The following is a 13,741-nucleotide window of genomic DNA, read 5'->3' as shown; positions in this document are numbered from 1 at the left end:
TGTAATCTGAGAGAGTGCAGCCATCCTCCAGCTGTTTGCCTGCAAATATCAGACATTGCCGATGCCTTCTTTGTCTTGGATTTTGGCTTTGACATTCTCAGCGGTGTCACTTCGAACTTGAGGGTGATGGTCTTGCCCATCATGGTTTTCACAAAGATCTGCATCTCTGCATCTGCAGCTCTGGAGCCTCATTGAAGAGAAAGAGCTCATTATAATTTTCTTATACAATTTTTTTTTATGATACTAGGGATTGAATCCAGGGTCTCATACATGCTAGGCAAATGATCTACTGTTGAGCCACATTCCCAACCCCGTTAAATCTTTAACTTAATTTTTCATTTTTTTTTTTTTGAGAGAGAGAGAGAGAGAGAGAGAGAGAGAGAAAGAGAGAGTTTTTTAATATTTATTTTTTAGTTTTCAGCAGACACAACATCTTTGTTTGTATGTGATGCTGAGGATCGAACCCCGGCCGCACGCATGCCAGGCGAGCGCACTACCGCTTGAACCACATCCCCAGCCCCCGTTAAATCTTTTTAAGTAATTTTATTTATTACTTTACAATTTTTTATTTTAGCAGTTTATTTATTTCTATTATTTATTAATTTTTCTATTATTACTTATTGCTATTATTATTTTTTGGTTTTCTCTATTTTTATAGTACTGGGGATTGAACTCAGGGACACTCTACCACTGAGCTACATCCCCAGTCCTTTTTATTTTTTATTTAGAAACAGGGTCTTGCTAAGTTGCCTAGATTGGCTTTAAACTTGGGATCCTCCTGCCTCAGCCTCTGGAGTTGCTGGGATTATAGGAATGTGACACCATGCCTGGCTTACAATTTTTAATTTAATTTTTGAATGTTTCATATTCCTAGGTGATAAAACTTAAATGACAGAGAAAGATAGTCAATGAAAAGTCATTCTTATTGCTCCCTTCTTCCCTGGCCACCTAGTTCTCCTTTCAGAAGGTAGTTGTTGCCAGGCACCATGGTGTGTCTGTAATCCCAGGGACTAAGGAGGCTGAGGCAAGAGGATTACAAGTTTGAGGCCAGCCTCAGCAATTTAATAAGACTTTGTCTCAAAATAAAAAATAAAAAAGGCTCAGTGGTAAAGCAACCCTGAATTCAATTTCCAGTACAAAAAAAGGAAGGTAACTGTCACCAGTTTCTATGGACTCTTCTAAAACCACTATACATTTGTACTTTTTTTTTTTTTTACACAGATGACAGCATAGTATATCTACCATTCTGTGCCTTGCTTTTTTTTTTTTTTTTGTTAACTCACTGTTGAGTCTTGGAGATCTTTCCATATCAACACATAAAGGTCCAATTCATTCTCTTTTTTAAAAAATTTATTTTTTGGTTGTAGTTTGACAGAATACCTTTATTTTATTGATCTATTTTTATGTGGTGTTGAGGATTGAACCCGGGGCCTCGAATGTGCTAGGCAAGCACTCTACCGCTGAGCCGCAACCCCAGCCCAATTCATTCTTTTTAACATCTGTATAATTGTTGCAGAGACATACCATAATTTATTTAAACAGCTCCTTATTGATATTGATATTGATTTATTTTTTTGGGTACCAGGGATTGAACCTAGGGCATTTAAGCTCCGAGCCACATCCCTAGCCCTTTATTTATTTTTACGTGGTGCTGAGGATTAAACCCAGTGCCTCACAGGTGCCAGGCAAGCACTCTACTGCTGAGCCACAACCCCAGTCCCACATCCCTAGCCCTTTTTATTTTTTATTTTGAGACAGGGTCTATTAAATTGTTTTATGCCTCGATAAGGTGCTGAGGCTGACTTTGAACTTGCAATCCTCCTGCCTCAGCCTCCTGAGCCACTGGGATTACAGGCATGCACCACCATGCCCAGCTCCCCTACTGTTGGGCTTTTAGGATTGTTCTAATAATTTGCCATTATAAACAATTGAATGGGGTGCAGGAGGGCATATGGGCAGTGAGTATATAGGATACATTTTTAAAAGTGGAAGTCATAAAGTGTATGTACTTAAAAATGTAAGAACTATTTCCAAATTGCCTATCCTATCTTTATTTCCAGCAGTATGAGCAAATATCTATTTACTCACATTTTCACCAGTGAGGTATATTGCCAAATATTTTACTATGACCACTTTGATAGATAAAACAAAACAAAACAGTGTCTCATAGTTTTAATATATGTTTGGCTTGACAGTGAGGTTGAGCATGGATTCATATATTTAGGAAACATCAAAACATCAATTTATTTTTTATTTTTTAGTATTGGGGATTGAATCCAGAGGCACTTAACCACTAAACCACATCCCCAGCCCTTTTTTTATATTTTATTTAGAGTCAAGGTCTTGCTGGGTTGCTTAGGGACTTACTAAGTTGCTGAGGCTGGCTTTGAACTCACAATCCTCCTGCCTCAGCCTCCCAAGCTGCTGGGCCACTGCACCTGGCATAACATCAATTTATGATATATTTATGATAGCAGTTCTTGAGTTGCACAAGTATTTTTGTGTGTGTGGTAATGAGGACTGAATCCAGGGGTAGTCTACCACTAAGCCACACCTTAAGTCCTTTTTATTTTTAATTTTGAGACAAGGTTTTGCCAAGTTGCCCAGGCTGGCCTCTAACTTGCCATCCTCCTTTCTGAGCCTTGTAAGTCACTGGGGTGTGTGCCACTATACCTGACTCAATCCCACTCATTTTAATAAAGTTATAACTAACCTCTTTTTTTTTTATGGTGCTGGGAATTGAACTCGCGGTCAAACTTCTTATACATGCTAAACACATGCTCTACCACTGAGCCACACTCTAGTCTTTTCTTTAAATAAAATTTCTTTTTGTACTGGGGATTGAACACTTAGTGGCACTTCACCACTGAGTTACACCCCCAGCTGTCTTTGTTGTTGTTGTTGTTTGTTTTGGTTTTTGAAACAGGATCTTTCTTGCTAAGTTGCTTAAGGCCTCACCAAATTGCTGGGGCTGGTCTTGAACTTGTGATCCTCCTGTCTCAGCCTCCTGAGTCACTGGAATTACAGGTGCGCACTCCTGACCTTGTCTCCAGCCTCTTCCTTTTATTTATTTATTTTTTAAAAGATTGTTATTTTGGAGCTGGGGATATAGCTCAGTTGGTAGAGTGCTTGCCTTGCATGCATAAGGCCACCATGGGTTCAATCCCAAGCACCATAAAAAAAAAAAAAGATTCTTATTATAAATAAATAAATAAATTATATATATATATATATATATATATATATACACACACACATATATATATATATGCATATATATGTATATATGTATATTTTAAGTTGTTGATAGATATTTGTTTTATTTATTTACTTATATATGGTGCTGTGGTGTGTGCCACTATACCTGACTCAATCCCACTCATTTTAATAAAGTTATAACTAACCTCTTTTTTTTTTATCAGTTTATAACACTTCCTTCTTTATAAAGAGTGCCTTTCCAACATCTTTCCTTTGTGGATACTATTTCTTGGGCTTTAATCTTTTTTGTTGTTGTTGTTTTTTGATGGTGTTGGGGATCCAATCCAGGGTCTTATGTATGCTAGGCAAGTGTTCTACCACTGCACCCAGCTGTTTCTTAGGTCTTACAGGCTTTCACTACCAAGAGTACATATACATATTTCTGGCTGATTTTTTTCCCAGAAGCCAGGTTTATTTTTTTTTAATATTTATAAAATAACATTTATTATGCTGGGCACAGTGGCACATACCCATAATCCCAGTTACTGAGGACACTTAAGGAGGAGCATCACAAATTTGAGGCCACCCTGGGCAACCTAGTAAAACCCTGTCTCAAAACAAAACTTTCAAAGAAGAAAACAAATGATTGCACTATTTTCTCATCATCTTTGACATTAAAAAATCTTGAATATAATACTTTTAAATGGTTAAAAAATGTAAACTACAAGATACTCAATGAAAAACAGAAATCTTCTCTCTCCCAGTTTCTCTCCACAGTAAACACTGTCAAGATTTTTGTATAATTTCTTCTAGGAAAAAAATTCTGTATCTATTGATGGAATATATACTTAGAGCCTCATGTCTAGCTTTAGCTAAAATTTATGGCTTTCCTTAATTTGTTAAAACATTTCTCCCAAACTCTGGTGTCTATAGATCTAGAGCTTTAAATTTCAGTTGGATAAAGATGAACTCTAGTTATACAATTTGACAAGTAAGTTATCGTCTTTTTGTACTGACTAGCAGGTAAACACTACTGGGAAATTTGTCACTTGGAGAAAAAACAGTCTTATTTAATTTAAGCATGGATCTGACCTTTAACATGATTAGATGTCAAATAATTTTTTTGTTTAGTTCCCTGAGTTTTAAATAGTTTGTATCTTAGCCAGGGCGAACACCTGTAGTTCCAGCAGCTCTGGAGGTTAAGGCAGAAGGATCCAGCCTCAGTAGCCTCAGCAACTTAGTGAGACACTGTCTCAAAATAGAAAAAAATATACAGGACTGGAGATGTGTCTCAGTGCTTAAGCTCCTTTGGGTTCAATCCCTGGTACAAAAAAAAAGTATATATAAATAAAAATAAATAAATAAATAAATAAATAAATCTATCTCCTATATATTCTCTATATACATATGTGTTCTCTCTCTCTCTCTCTCTCTCTCTCTCTCTCTCTCTATATATATATATATATATATATATATATATATATTATCAGTACATATAACTTGCAACATATTACCTAAATTAAACAAAATACTTGTGGGTCTGAATGATTTGCTTCTACACTTTTACATTGCAGTGCTGGAGACTGAACCCAGGGCCTCATGCATGCTTTGCAGGTACTCTATCACTGAGCCACACTCTAGCCCCTGATTCCCTTTTTAAAGGGAGACCCATATTTCTTTTTTTTTTTTTTTTTTAGTTGTTGATGGACTTTTTTTTTTTTTTTGCTTATTTATATGTGGTGCTAGGAATCAAACTCAGTGCCTCACACATATGAGGCAAGCACTCTACCGCTGAGCTACAACTCCAGCCCCAAAGAGACCTATATTTCTGATTTCATATATTCTTTTCACAAGACAGAACTTGTATTAATGTTTTCCCAAGAACTCTGAGTATATGTTTCATTTAAATTGTAGGGAACATGTTTTGCCTATGCTGCTAACTTTGTATCTTTCATTTAATTCATCTTGAAGACCTTTCCATATTAAGACAAATGGGTTTGTCTAATTTTTAAATTTTTTTTTAGTTGTTGATGGACCTTTATTTTTATTTATTCTTTTGTATGTGGTGCTGAGAATTGAACCCAGTGCCTTACACATGCTAGGCAAGTGCTCTACCACTGAGCTACAGCAGGAGCCCCAACAAATGGGTTTATTGAGGAAGATATTTTAAAACTTTGAGGTGCTTTTTATTGTTAATGAATTGTTCTTCACTTCTGCAGTTTACTTCTCTCTCCAATTTCTCTTGTCCCCTATATTTTCCATGTATTTGGAGGATTGAAGAATGGGGTGCCTTTATTAGGCTGATGGATGGGTCTGTGGCATTTCTTCTCCCTTCCACTCTTCCTACTGATGGCCGACATTTCTTATTTTCACTCCAGGGGAAGCCATATGTCTTTGACCGTGTGTTCCCCCCAAACACGACTCAGGAGCAAGTTTATCATGCATGTGCCATGCAGATTGTCAAAGGTAATGGATGTCTTTTTAGAATGTATTTTCTCAGGCTTCGCATTCCCTGCCTCACTTATCTCCACCTATATGTTTATCCACCATCTCTTCCAGATGTCCTTGCTGGCTACAATGGCACCATTTTTGCTTATGGACAGACATCCTCAGGGAAAACACATACTATGGAGGTGAGGGTTCTGACTTTGTTGGAATAAGGAGCTAGGAATGCAAGTGGCAGATCAAGGACTTTCAGTGGGGGAAGATTTAGGAATCAAAGGTTGCCTGGTTCAGATGCAGATGGGTACACAGGATGAGCTGAGAGGCAATGTTTTAAGGGAAGTTTAATGGAATCCTTTCAATCTGCTGCAGTTTAGCTCCTTCCTACTGCTCTAGTTGTCTTTTGATCTGCAAAAGTAGCAGCAGTGGAAGTCCAAAGGGCTGCTCAGTTATCTCCTTCCACTAAAAGGTAGACATGGTGGTAACCACCTCCTACCTTAGGATGCTCTTCCTATCACCTCTTACCTTTGTGTTCACTTGTATACCTCAAGTTGTCTCATCCTTCTCGAGTCTCAGTCTCATGCTGGAATATCCTCACTCCCCAGGGAAAGCTACATGACCCTCAGCTGATGGGAATCATTCCCCGGATTGCCCGAGACATCTTCAACCACATCTACTCCATGGATGAGAACCTTGAGTTCCACATCAAGGTGATTAGGGCATGACAGCTGGATATCTTCAGATGGGGACTGGGAGGAGAAAATCTAGAGTGAACCTGCTGAAGATCCTGGGCTCCCCAATGTTACTCTCCCCCTCTGGTTACCTCCACTAAGACGTTCTTTTCTGTTCTTCCTACCTACCACTATCCTTTGAGCAGGTCACATTAGTTTGGAATTCCCACATTAGATTTAAGATAAGCCCTCTTCAATTCATACTCCTTTCTCCCAAACCAGGTCTCTTATTTTGAGATTTACCTGGATAAAATTCGTGACCTTCTGGATGGTAAGTATTTAACTTCACTGGGTTAGAGTGTGTGAGGAGGGTGAAGAAAGGAAGATCAGCTTGCTGTGGGGATTGGTGCCATTTGGCATACAAAATACACATCTTCACACCTGAGTCCTTTAGCTTCACTCACCAAGAATTTCCAAAAACTTAGAGGCTCAGAAGATGAGCTTAGAGTTTACATATACATAGTTCAAGAGGAGATGGAACCCTGCAGCTGGAGCCCTGACAAGGAGGAGGGAGAGGAGGAGGAATTGAGCCTTCAGTGGGAACATGGAGTTTAGGCTTCATTGGGAAGCCCTCCTCCATTTAGCACATAGAAGAAACCACCATCCAAGTTGACTACAGGGTGCAGAGGGGTGGGTGGAAGTGCTGGTTTTACTCACTCTGCATTATCTTGATTCAGTGACCAAGACAAACCTTTCTGTGCATGAGGACAAGAACCGGGTCCCATTTGTCAAGGTGAGAGTGGGCGAGACACTGGTGTGGAGTCAGTGTATCCAGAATGGGATGAGGGAAGAGGGTGGGCCAATGACCCAGAAGTTAAAGGGGTAAGATATGCTAAGGGGCCTATGAGAGTCAGGGTGCTTGGAAACAATGACTTTTCTTTTTTTTTTTTTTTTTTTACATAATGTCCATTTTATTATTCTTTAAATCATACAATATCATATTAATGATTTGTTTCACAATTTTAAAAAATCCCACCCACTCCCCTTGCTCATCCATGCTCCATAAAGAGCATTCTGGTACTGCTCTGACTTCCACTGTAGCTTTGTTTCCAGTTAAGAAAGGAACATAGGGCCATTTGGCATATACATTTCTCTTCTGAGTACTAAACTGGTGTGCAAGTTTTATTTTTAACATACTAAAATAATAAATGCTTAGTTAGTAATTCTCTCTCATAAATGAATTTAAATTGGATTTAAAATAAATCTTTTGGCAACCAATACATCTTTAGCAAGTAAACAAATGATTTCTCAGAATCAAGACTTTTTTGATGCTTCAATACGATGACTTTTCTTTTGTCTCTGGGGATTAAACCCAGGGCCTTGTACATGTTAGACAAGTAGACAAGTACTCTACTGCTAAGCTACATTCCTAGCCCAAAAGACAGCATCTGTTTGAGTTTTTTTTTGCGGGGGGGGTGGGGGTACCAGGGATTGAACTCAGGGGCACTTGACCACTGAGCCACATCCCCAGCCCTATTTTGTATTTTATTTAGAGACACGATCTCACTGAGATTCTTAGCACCTCTCTTTTGCTGCAGCAGGCTTTGAACTCATGATCCTCCTGCCTCAGCTTCCCAAGCTGAGGCATGTGCCAGTGCACCTGGAAAAAAGGCAGCATCTTAAAAGGTCTCTTGGAAAGTGTTCAGGCAACTTAATTTGCAGATCAGAGTTTATAGGTCACTGTCTATTTGCCCCCTGCAGGGTTGTACTGAACGCTTTGTGTCCAGCCCAGAGGAGATTTTGGATGTGATTGATGAGGGAAAATCAAATCGTCATGTCGCTGTCACCAGTGAGTAGGGATCTAAAGGGTTCTTGAATCTAAGGGCCTCCCTCTCTTCTGTATCCCCTGGGCAACAAGCAAGCAAGGGAGGACATTGTCCTTCAGCAGAGGGGCCCCTTGCCTGTGCATCCACTGCCTGGGAGATGAAATGGCAGGGTTGGTCCTGGCAGGTCCCTTCTCTTTCAATGGGTGGGAATGGCAGCCAGTATCAGCTGGGACTGAGGGGTGCAGGTTCACAGGGGTTGATACCTGTCACATTTCTCCTCTACAGACATGAATGAACACAGCTCTCGAAGCCACAGCATCTTCCTCATCAACATCAAGCAGGAGAACATGGAGACTGAGCAGAAGCTCAGTGGGAAGTTGTATCTCGTGGACCTGGCTGGGAGTGAGAAGGTTAGGGGTCCTATGGGTTGGTGGAGAAGAAAGCCTTATGGGGAGGTTACTTATTTTATAATTAAAATAATTTTTTTTTTTAAGATTAGTGTGGTGGCACACGCCTGTAATCTCAGTGACTTGGGAGGCCAAGACAAGAGGATCACAAGTTCAAGGCCAGCTTCAGCAACTTAGCAAGGCCCTAAGCAATGCAGTGAGACTCTGTCTCAAAATAAAAAGTAAAAATAGACTGTGATGTGGCTCAGTGGTTAACAGGGCAACTTAGTGAGAACCTGCCTCAAAATAAAAAGGCCTAGGAATGTTGCTCAGTGGTTAAGTGCCCCTGGATTAACTCTCTAGTACTAAAAAACAAAACAAAACAAAAACCTTTAAAATTGAGATATTCAGGGTGGGGTTGTGGGGCAGTGGTAGAGCACTGGCCTAGCACATGTGAGGCATTGGTTCAATCCTCAGCACCACAAAAAAATAAATAAAATAAAGGTATTGTGTTCATCTACAACTAAATTTTTTTTAAAAATTGAGATATTCATAATCAGAAAGCTCACCATTTTAGAGTGTACAATTTAGTGGGTTTAGTGTGTTCACAAGGTTGTATAACCATTACCACTGTCTAATTCCAGAACATTTTTATCACCCATTAATAGTCACTTCCCATTCTCCCCTCTGTCCATTTTCTGGCAGCCACTTATCTATTTCTGTCTCTGTAGATTTGCCTGTCCTGAATATTTCAAATAAATGGAATTATATAATATGGCAGTGGGAGTGGCCTTTGGCAAGAGATATAGTGGAATGGAGGAAAGGCCTTCCCTGATTCTGGCTAATATCTCTTACTTTGTCCTCTTCTCCATTCCCTCCCCCCATTTTTGGACTGGGTCCCCAAGTAGAAAAGAGACTGTGACAGTCTTTGTAGCTGTTCCTGATACACTTGTCTCCTAATACCCTGGCAGGTTAGCAAGACTGGAGCAGAGGGAGCTGTGCTGGATGAGGCAAAGAATATCAACAAGTCGCTGTCTGCCCTGGGGAATGTGATCTCTGCATTAGCAGAGGGCACTGTAAGTGTTTCCTAAATCCCCTTCACCCCAACTACACCTTCTCCCAGTGTCCCTCTTTAATTATGCCCCAACTTGTAGGTTGCTTGATCCTTAGGCAGCACTACTGTTCTTTTGATTTCCTTTTGAATTTATTTTTCTAAGTCATGGCCTCCATTCTCTCCCAGAAAAGCTACGTTCCATATCGTGATAGCAAAATGACACGGATTCTTCAGGACTCTCTGGGAGGAAACTGCCGTACAACTATGTTCATCTGTTGCTCACCATCCAGTTACAATGATGCAGAGACCAAGTCTACACTGATGTTTGGACAGCGGTCAGTGGCAGAGTCCCTAGAGGGACACTGGGAGCCAGGTCCCTCTCTAGACCCTGAGGCTCTCTCGCTCAGGTGTCACCCAAGCCTAACACAGGTTTCATCGCTTTCTTATTCTCTTCATCCAGGGCAAAGACCATTAAGAACACTGCCTCAGTAAATCTGGAGTTGACTGCCGAGCAGTGGAAGAAGAAATATGAGAAGGAGAAGGAGAAGACCAAGGCCCAGAAGGAGACAATTGCAAAGCTGGAGGCTGAGCTGAGCCGCTGGCGCAATGGTTAGATGGCGATCCTGGTTAGATGGGGATCCCGAGGGAATGAGAGGTAGTGGGAGGGACAGCCCTGCTTGGCTGTGTTTAGGGCCAGGCTGCCTTCAGGAAGGAGGGCTGTGTTTCTGGAAGAGTGCAGTGCAGCAGTCATGAGGGAAGGGAGTGAGGGCATGGACTGTCCCCTGCAGCCCCTGCAGGAAAGAGATGAGGACTTGGAGTGAGGGGGGAAAGACTTGTGCACGAAGCTTTCTCTTCTCCCATTTCCCGCCTTCTTCTGCCCCTCTGCCAGGAGAGAATGTGCCTGAGACAGAGCGTCTGGCTGGGGAGGATGCAGCCCTGGGGGCTGAGCTCTGTGAGGAGACCCCTGTGAATGACAACTCATCCATTGTGGTGCGTATCGCACCTGAGGAGCGGCAGAAATATGAGGAGGAGATCCGCCGCCTCTATAAGCAGCTTGATGACAAGGTGAGGGCAGCCGGGCAGGGCACAGTTAGATAAGAGGCACGGGATTTAAAATTTTAGCTTATACTGCCTTTTTTTCTGATTTTAAAAGGGATAAATGCTCATTTTTGAAATGTGGAAAATAAATAAAAATATACAGAAGAAAATTAGTACCATCCATTACCCACCATTTAGAAATAATACTGCTAACATTTTGGTTTCCTCTATGGATATATCATACACTTGAGATATATTGTAATTTTACATCTAATTTTTTTTCATTTAGTGTTCTATTATGAGCATTTTTACTCAATAATTCTTCATAAAAAGAATTAAACCCAGGGGTGTTTTATTACTGAGCCACATCCCCATCCCTTTTTTTTAAATTTTGAGACAGGGTCTCAATAAGTTGTTTAGGGCCTTGCTAAGTTACTGAGTCTGGCCTTGAACTTGCAATCCTCCTGCCTCAGCCTCCTGAGCTGCTGGGATTATGGTGTGGGCCACCATGCACAGTTAAAAGTATTTTTAAATTACTGCCTAGGGGTCCACTTATTTAACAATTCCCTTATTACAGGGCTTGTAGGGTTTTTTTTCCTATTAATAATAACTCTGAAATGACTATATTTGCCTCTTCTGCACAAGATTTTGTTTGAATGATTTGGTTAGAAAGGAGTACTAAAGTGGGGCTGGGGTTGTGGCTCAGTGGTAGAGTGCTTGCCTGGCATATGTGAGGCACTGGGTTTGATTCTCAGCACTACATAAAAATAAATAAAGGGCCACCAACAACTAATAAAATATTTTTTAAAAAAAAGAAAGAAAGGAGTGCTAGAATGAGATTTCTTTAAAAGATATGAACATTTGGGGCTGGGGTTATAGTTCAGTGGAAGAGCACTTGCCTAGCATGTGTGAGGCACTGGGTTCAATTCTCAGCATCACTATAAATAAATAAAATAAAGGTCCATCAACAGCTAAAAAAAAAAAAAATTAAAAAAAAAAAGATGTGAACATTTGGAGCTCGGGTTGTGGCTCAGTGGTAGAGTGCTTGCCTAGTGCGCGTGAGGCACTGGGTTTGATTCTTAGCACCACATAGAACTAAAATAAAGATATTGTGTCCATCTACAACTAAAATATATATATTTTAATATTTTTTAGTTGTCAATGGACCTTTATTTTATTTATTTATATGTGGGGCTGAGAATCAAACCCAGTGCCTCACATATGCAAGGCAAGTGCTCTACCACTGAGCCACAACCCCAGCCCCCTAAAAAATATTTTTTAAAAATGTGAACATTTAAAGATTTTTGCTGTGTATTATCAAGGTTATATCAACTTCCTGGAAGAAAGGAATTTAGAGAGTGCTGGGGTCAGGAAAAGAAGTCAAGGAAAAGACCTCTTTTTAGCACATGAGCTTTCTAAATCAAAGCCTAAACTACCTGGAATTTTACTGGGATCCTACCTCTCTCACAAAGTCCCAGAACTCTAAACTGGAAAGAGTGGCTTCCCTTACTGTCTTCCCCTTGCTTCCAACAGGACGATGAGATCAACCAGCAGAGCCAACTCATCGAGAAACTCAAGCAGCAAATGCTGGACCAGGAGGAGGTATTGGAAGGGGGCAAGACACTAAAGGGAAGGGGTTTATGTTCATCCTTGAAAAGTGTGAAAAAGGCCTCTTTAAAATCAGATGGAAGAAGGGCCATTCTTCTTAGGGGCTAGTCACCCCAAACTATAGCAGTCTGAGAACTTCATTGGGCTGTTACTAAAACACTGCTGTTGGAGTCTAGGCCCGTCTTTTTTATTATTATTATTATTTTAGTTGTAGATGGACACAATATCTTTGTTTTGTTTATTATATTTTTGTATGTGGTGCTGAGAATCGAACCCAGTGCCTCGTGCATGTGAGGCAAGCGCTCAGCCACTGAGCCACAGCCACAGCCCCCAAGTCCTTCTTTATTTTGTTTTGTTTCCCAATTTCTGTGAAACATAATGCCTACTTCCTTTTGACTTTTGCTTTGTGGGGGGTCTTGGCTCCCCCAGGTCCAGGGCCCATGGAAGTGATCATTGACTACATGCTCCTTTACATGCCCCTCCTCTTCTTTGAAGCTGCTGGTGTCCACTCGAGGAGACAATGAGAAGGTCCAGCGGGAGCTGAGCCACCTGCAGTCAGAGAATGATGCTGCGAAGGATGAGGTGAAAGAAGTGCTGCAGGCCCTGGAGGAGCTGGCTGTAAACTATGACCAGAAGTCCCAGGAGGTAGAGGAAAAGAGCCAGCAGAATCAGCTGCTAGTGGACGAGCTGTCCCAGAAGGTGGTGAGTGGCCTATCAGTGGTCCAAGGGCTCCCTGACCTCAGAACACCCTCCATGTCCAAGGGGACCTTTGATTCTTTTTGGGCTATGTGGTGTTTGCATCTCTCTAGTGCTGTTCAGTGTATTATAACCCCCCCTCACCATGCACTGTGCTTTGCCATGCTGAAATGAGAGCCTCTGTCTGGACTGGGGAGGGAAGAAGGAAGATGGCAATGGGAATGACCTGAGGGGCTGTCTCCAGGCCACCATGTTGTCCCTGGAGTCTGAATTGCAGCGACTCCAGGAGGTCAGTGGACACCAGCGAAAACGAATTGCTGAAGTGCTGAATGGGCTGATGAAGGACCTGAGTGAGTTCAGTGTCATCGTGGGCAACGGGGAGATTAAGCTGGTGAGTGGGGAGAGACAGCAGTCTAGTTCAGGTCATTTTTGCACTGGGCACTGGTGGGACAATCCAGACCCTCTGAGACACTGAAAAAGGTGGCCCAAATTGCCTAGAAATGTGCGTGCCTTCAGTCTAGACTCAGGAAAACAAACAGAGGTTTGCATAGCCTCCACTGAAAAGATGCATTCTAAAGGGTACAAACAAACAAGTGAGGTGTGCCAGTGGCAGGATCAAGAAGTGGGGCACAGAGTTAGGAATGACATATGCAAATATGTCAGTCAGTGAGAATGACTGACCTGAGTAATCAAGTAGATCAGTTGGTCTATAAAAAAATAATCAAGCTGGGTATGGTGGTAAGTGTCAGTAGTCCCAGCTACTTGGGAGGCTGAGGAAGGAGGATCATTTGAGTCCAGGAATTTAAGACTAGCCTGGACAAC

The 13,741-nt window shown here is 41.3% G+C and overlaps 1 protein-coding gene across 2 annotated transcripts in view; it reads left to right on the top strand.

Moving 5' to 3' along the window:
- The window catches only part of Kif5a (kinesin family member 5A), a 33,504-nt gene that overhangs the window by 8,749 nt on the left and 11,014 nt on the right, over positions 1–13,741 (top strand). For both annotated transcript variants that reach the window (XM_046466523.2, XM_058586129.1), the window contains exons 2-15: positions 5,577–5,664; positions 5,758–5,831; positions 6,246–6,350; positions 6,594–6,642; positions 7,049–7,104; positions 8,073–8,160; positions 8,423–8,547; positions 9,495–9,599; positions 9,764–9,912; positions 10,038–10,186; positions 10,467–10,642; positions 12,149–12,217; positions 12,719–12,925; positions 13,164–13,310. In XM_046466523.2, the coding sequence (XP_046322479.1) occupies positions 5,577–5,664; positions 5,758–5,831; positions 6,246–6,350; positions 6,594–6,642; positions 7,049–7,104; positions 8,073–8,160; positions 8,423–8,547; positions 9,495–9,599; positions 9,764–9,912; positions 10,038–10,186; positions 10,467–10,642; positions 12,149–12,217; positions 12,719–12,925; positions 13,164–13,310 (1,587 nt within the window). The remainder of the gene's footprint in view (positions 1–5,576; positions 5,665–5,757; positions 5,832–6,245; positions 6,351–6,593; positions 6,643–7,048; positions 7,105–8,072; positions 8,161–8,422; positions 8,548–9,494; positions 9,600–9,763; positions 9,913–10,037; positions 10,187–10,466; positions 10,643–12,148; positions 12,218–12,718; positions 12,926–13,163; positions 13,311–13,741) is intronic.

The sequence above is a fragment of the Marmota monax genome, unplaced genomic scaffold (assembly GCF_021218885.2).
Source record: "Marmota monax isolate L192 unplaced genomic scaffold, Marmota_monax_Labrador192_F-V1.1 WCK01_AAM20220418_F8-fsc00151, whole genome shotgun sequence".
Taxonomy (NCBI): Eukaryota; Metazoa; Chordata; class Mammalia; order Rodentia; family Sciuridae; genus Marmota; species Marmota monax.
This window is presented reverse-complemented; position numbering and strand designations above follow the sequence as displayed.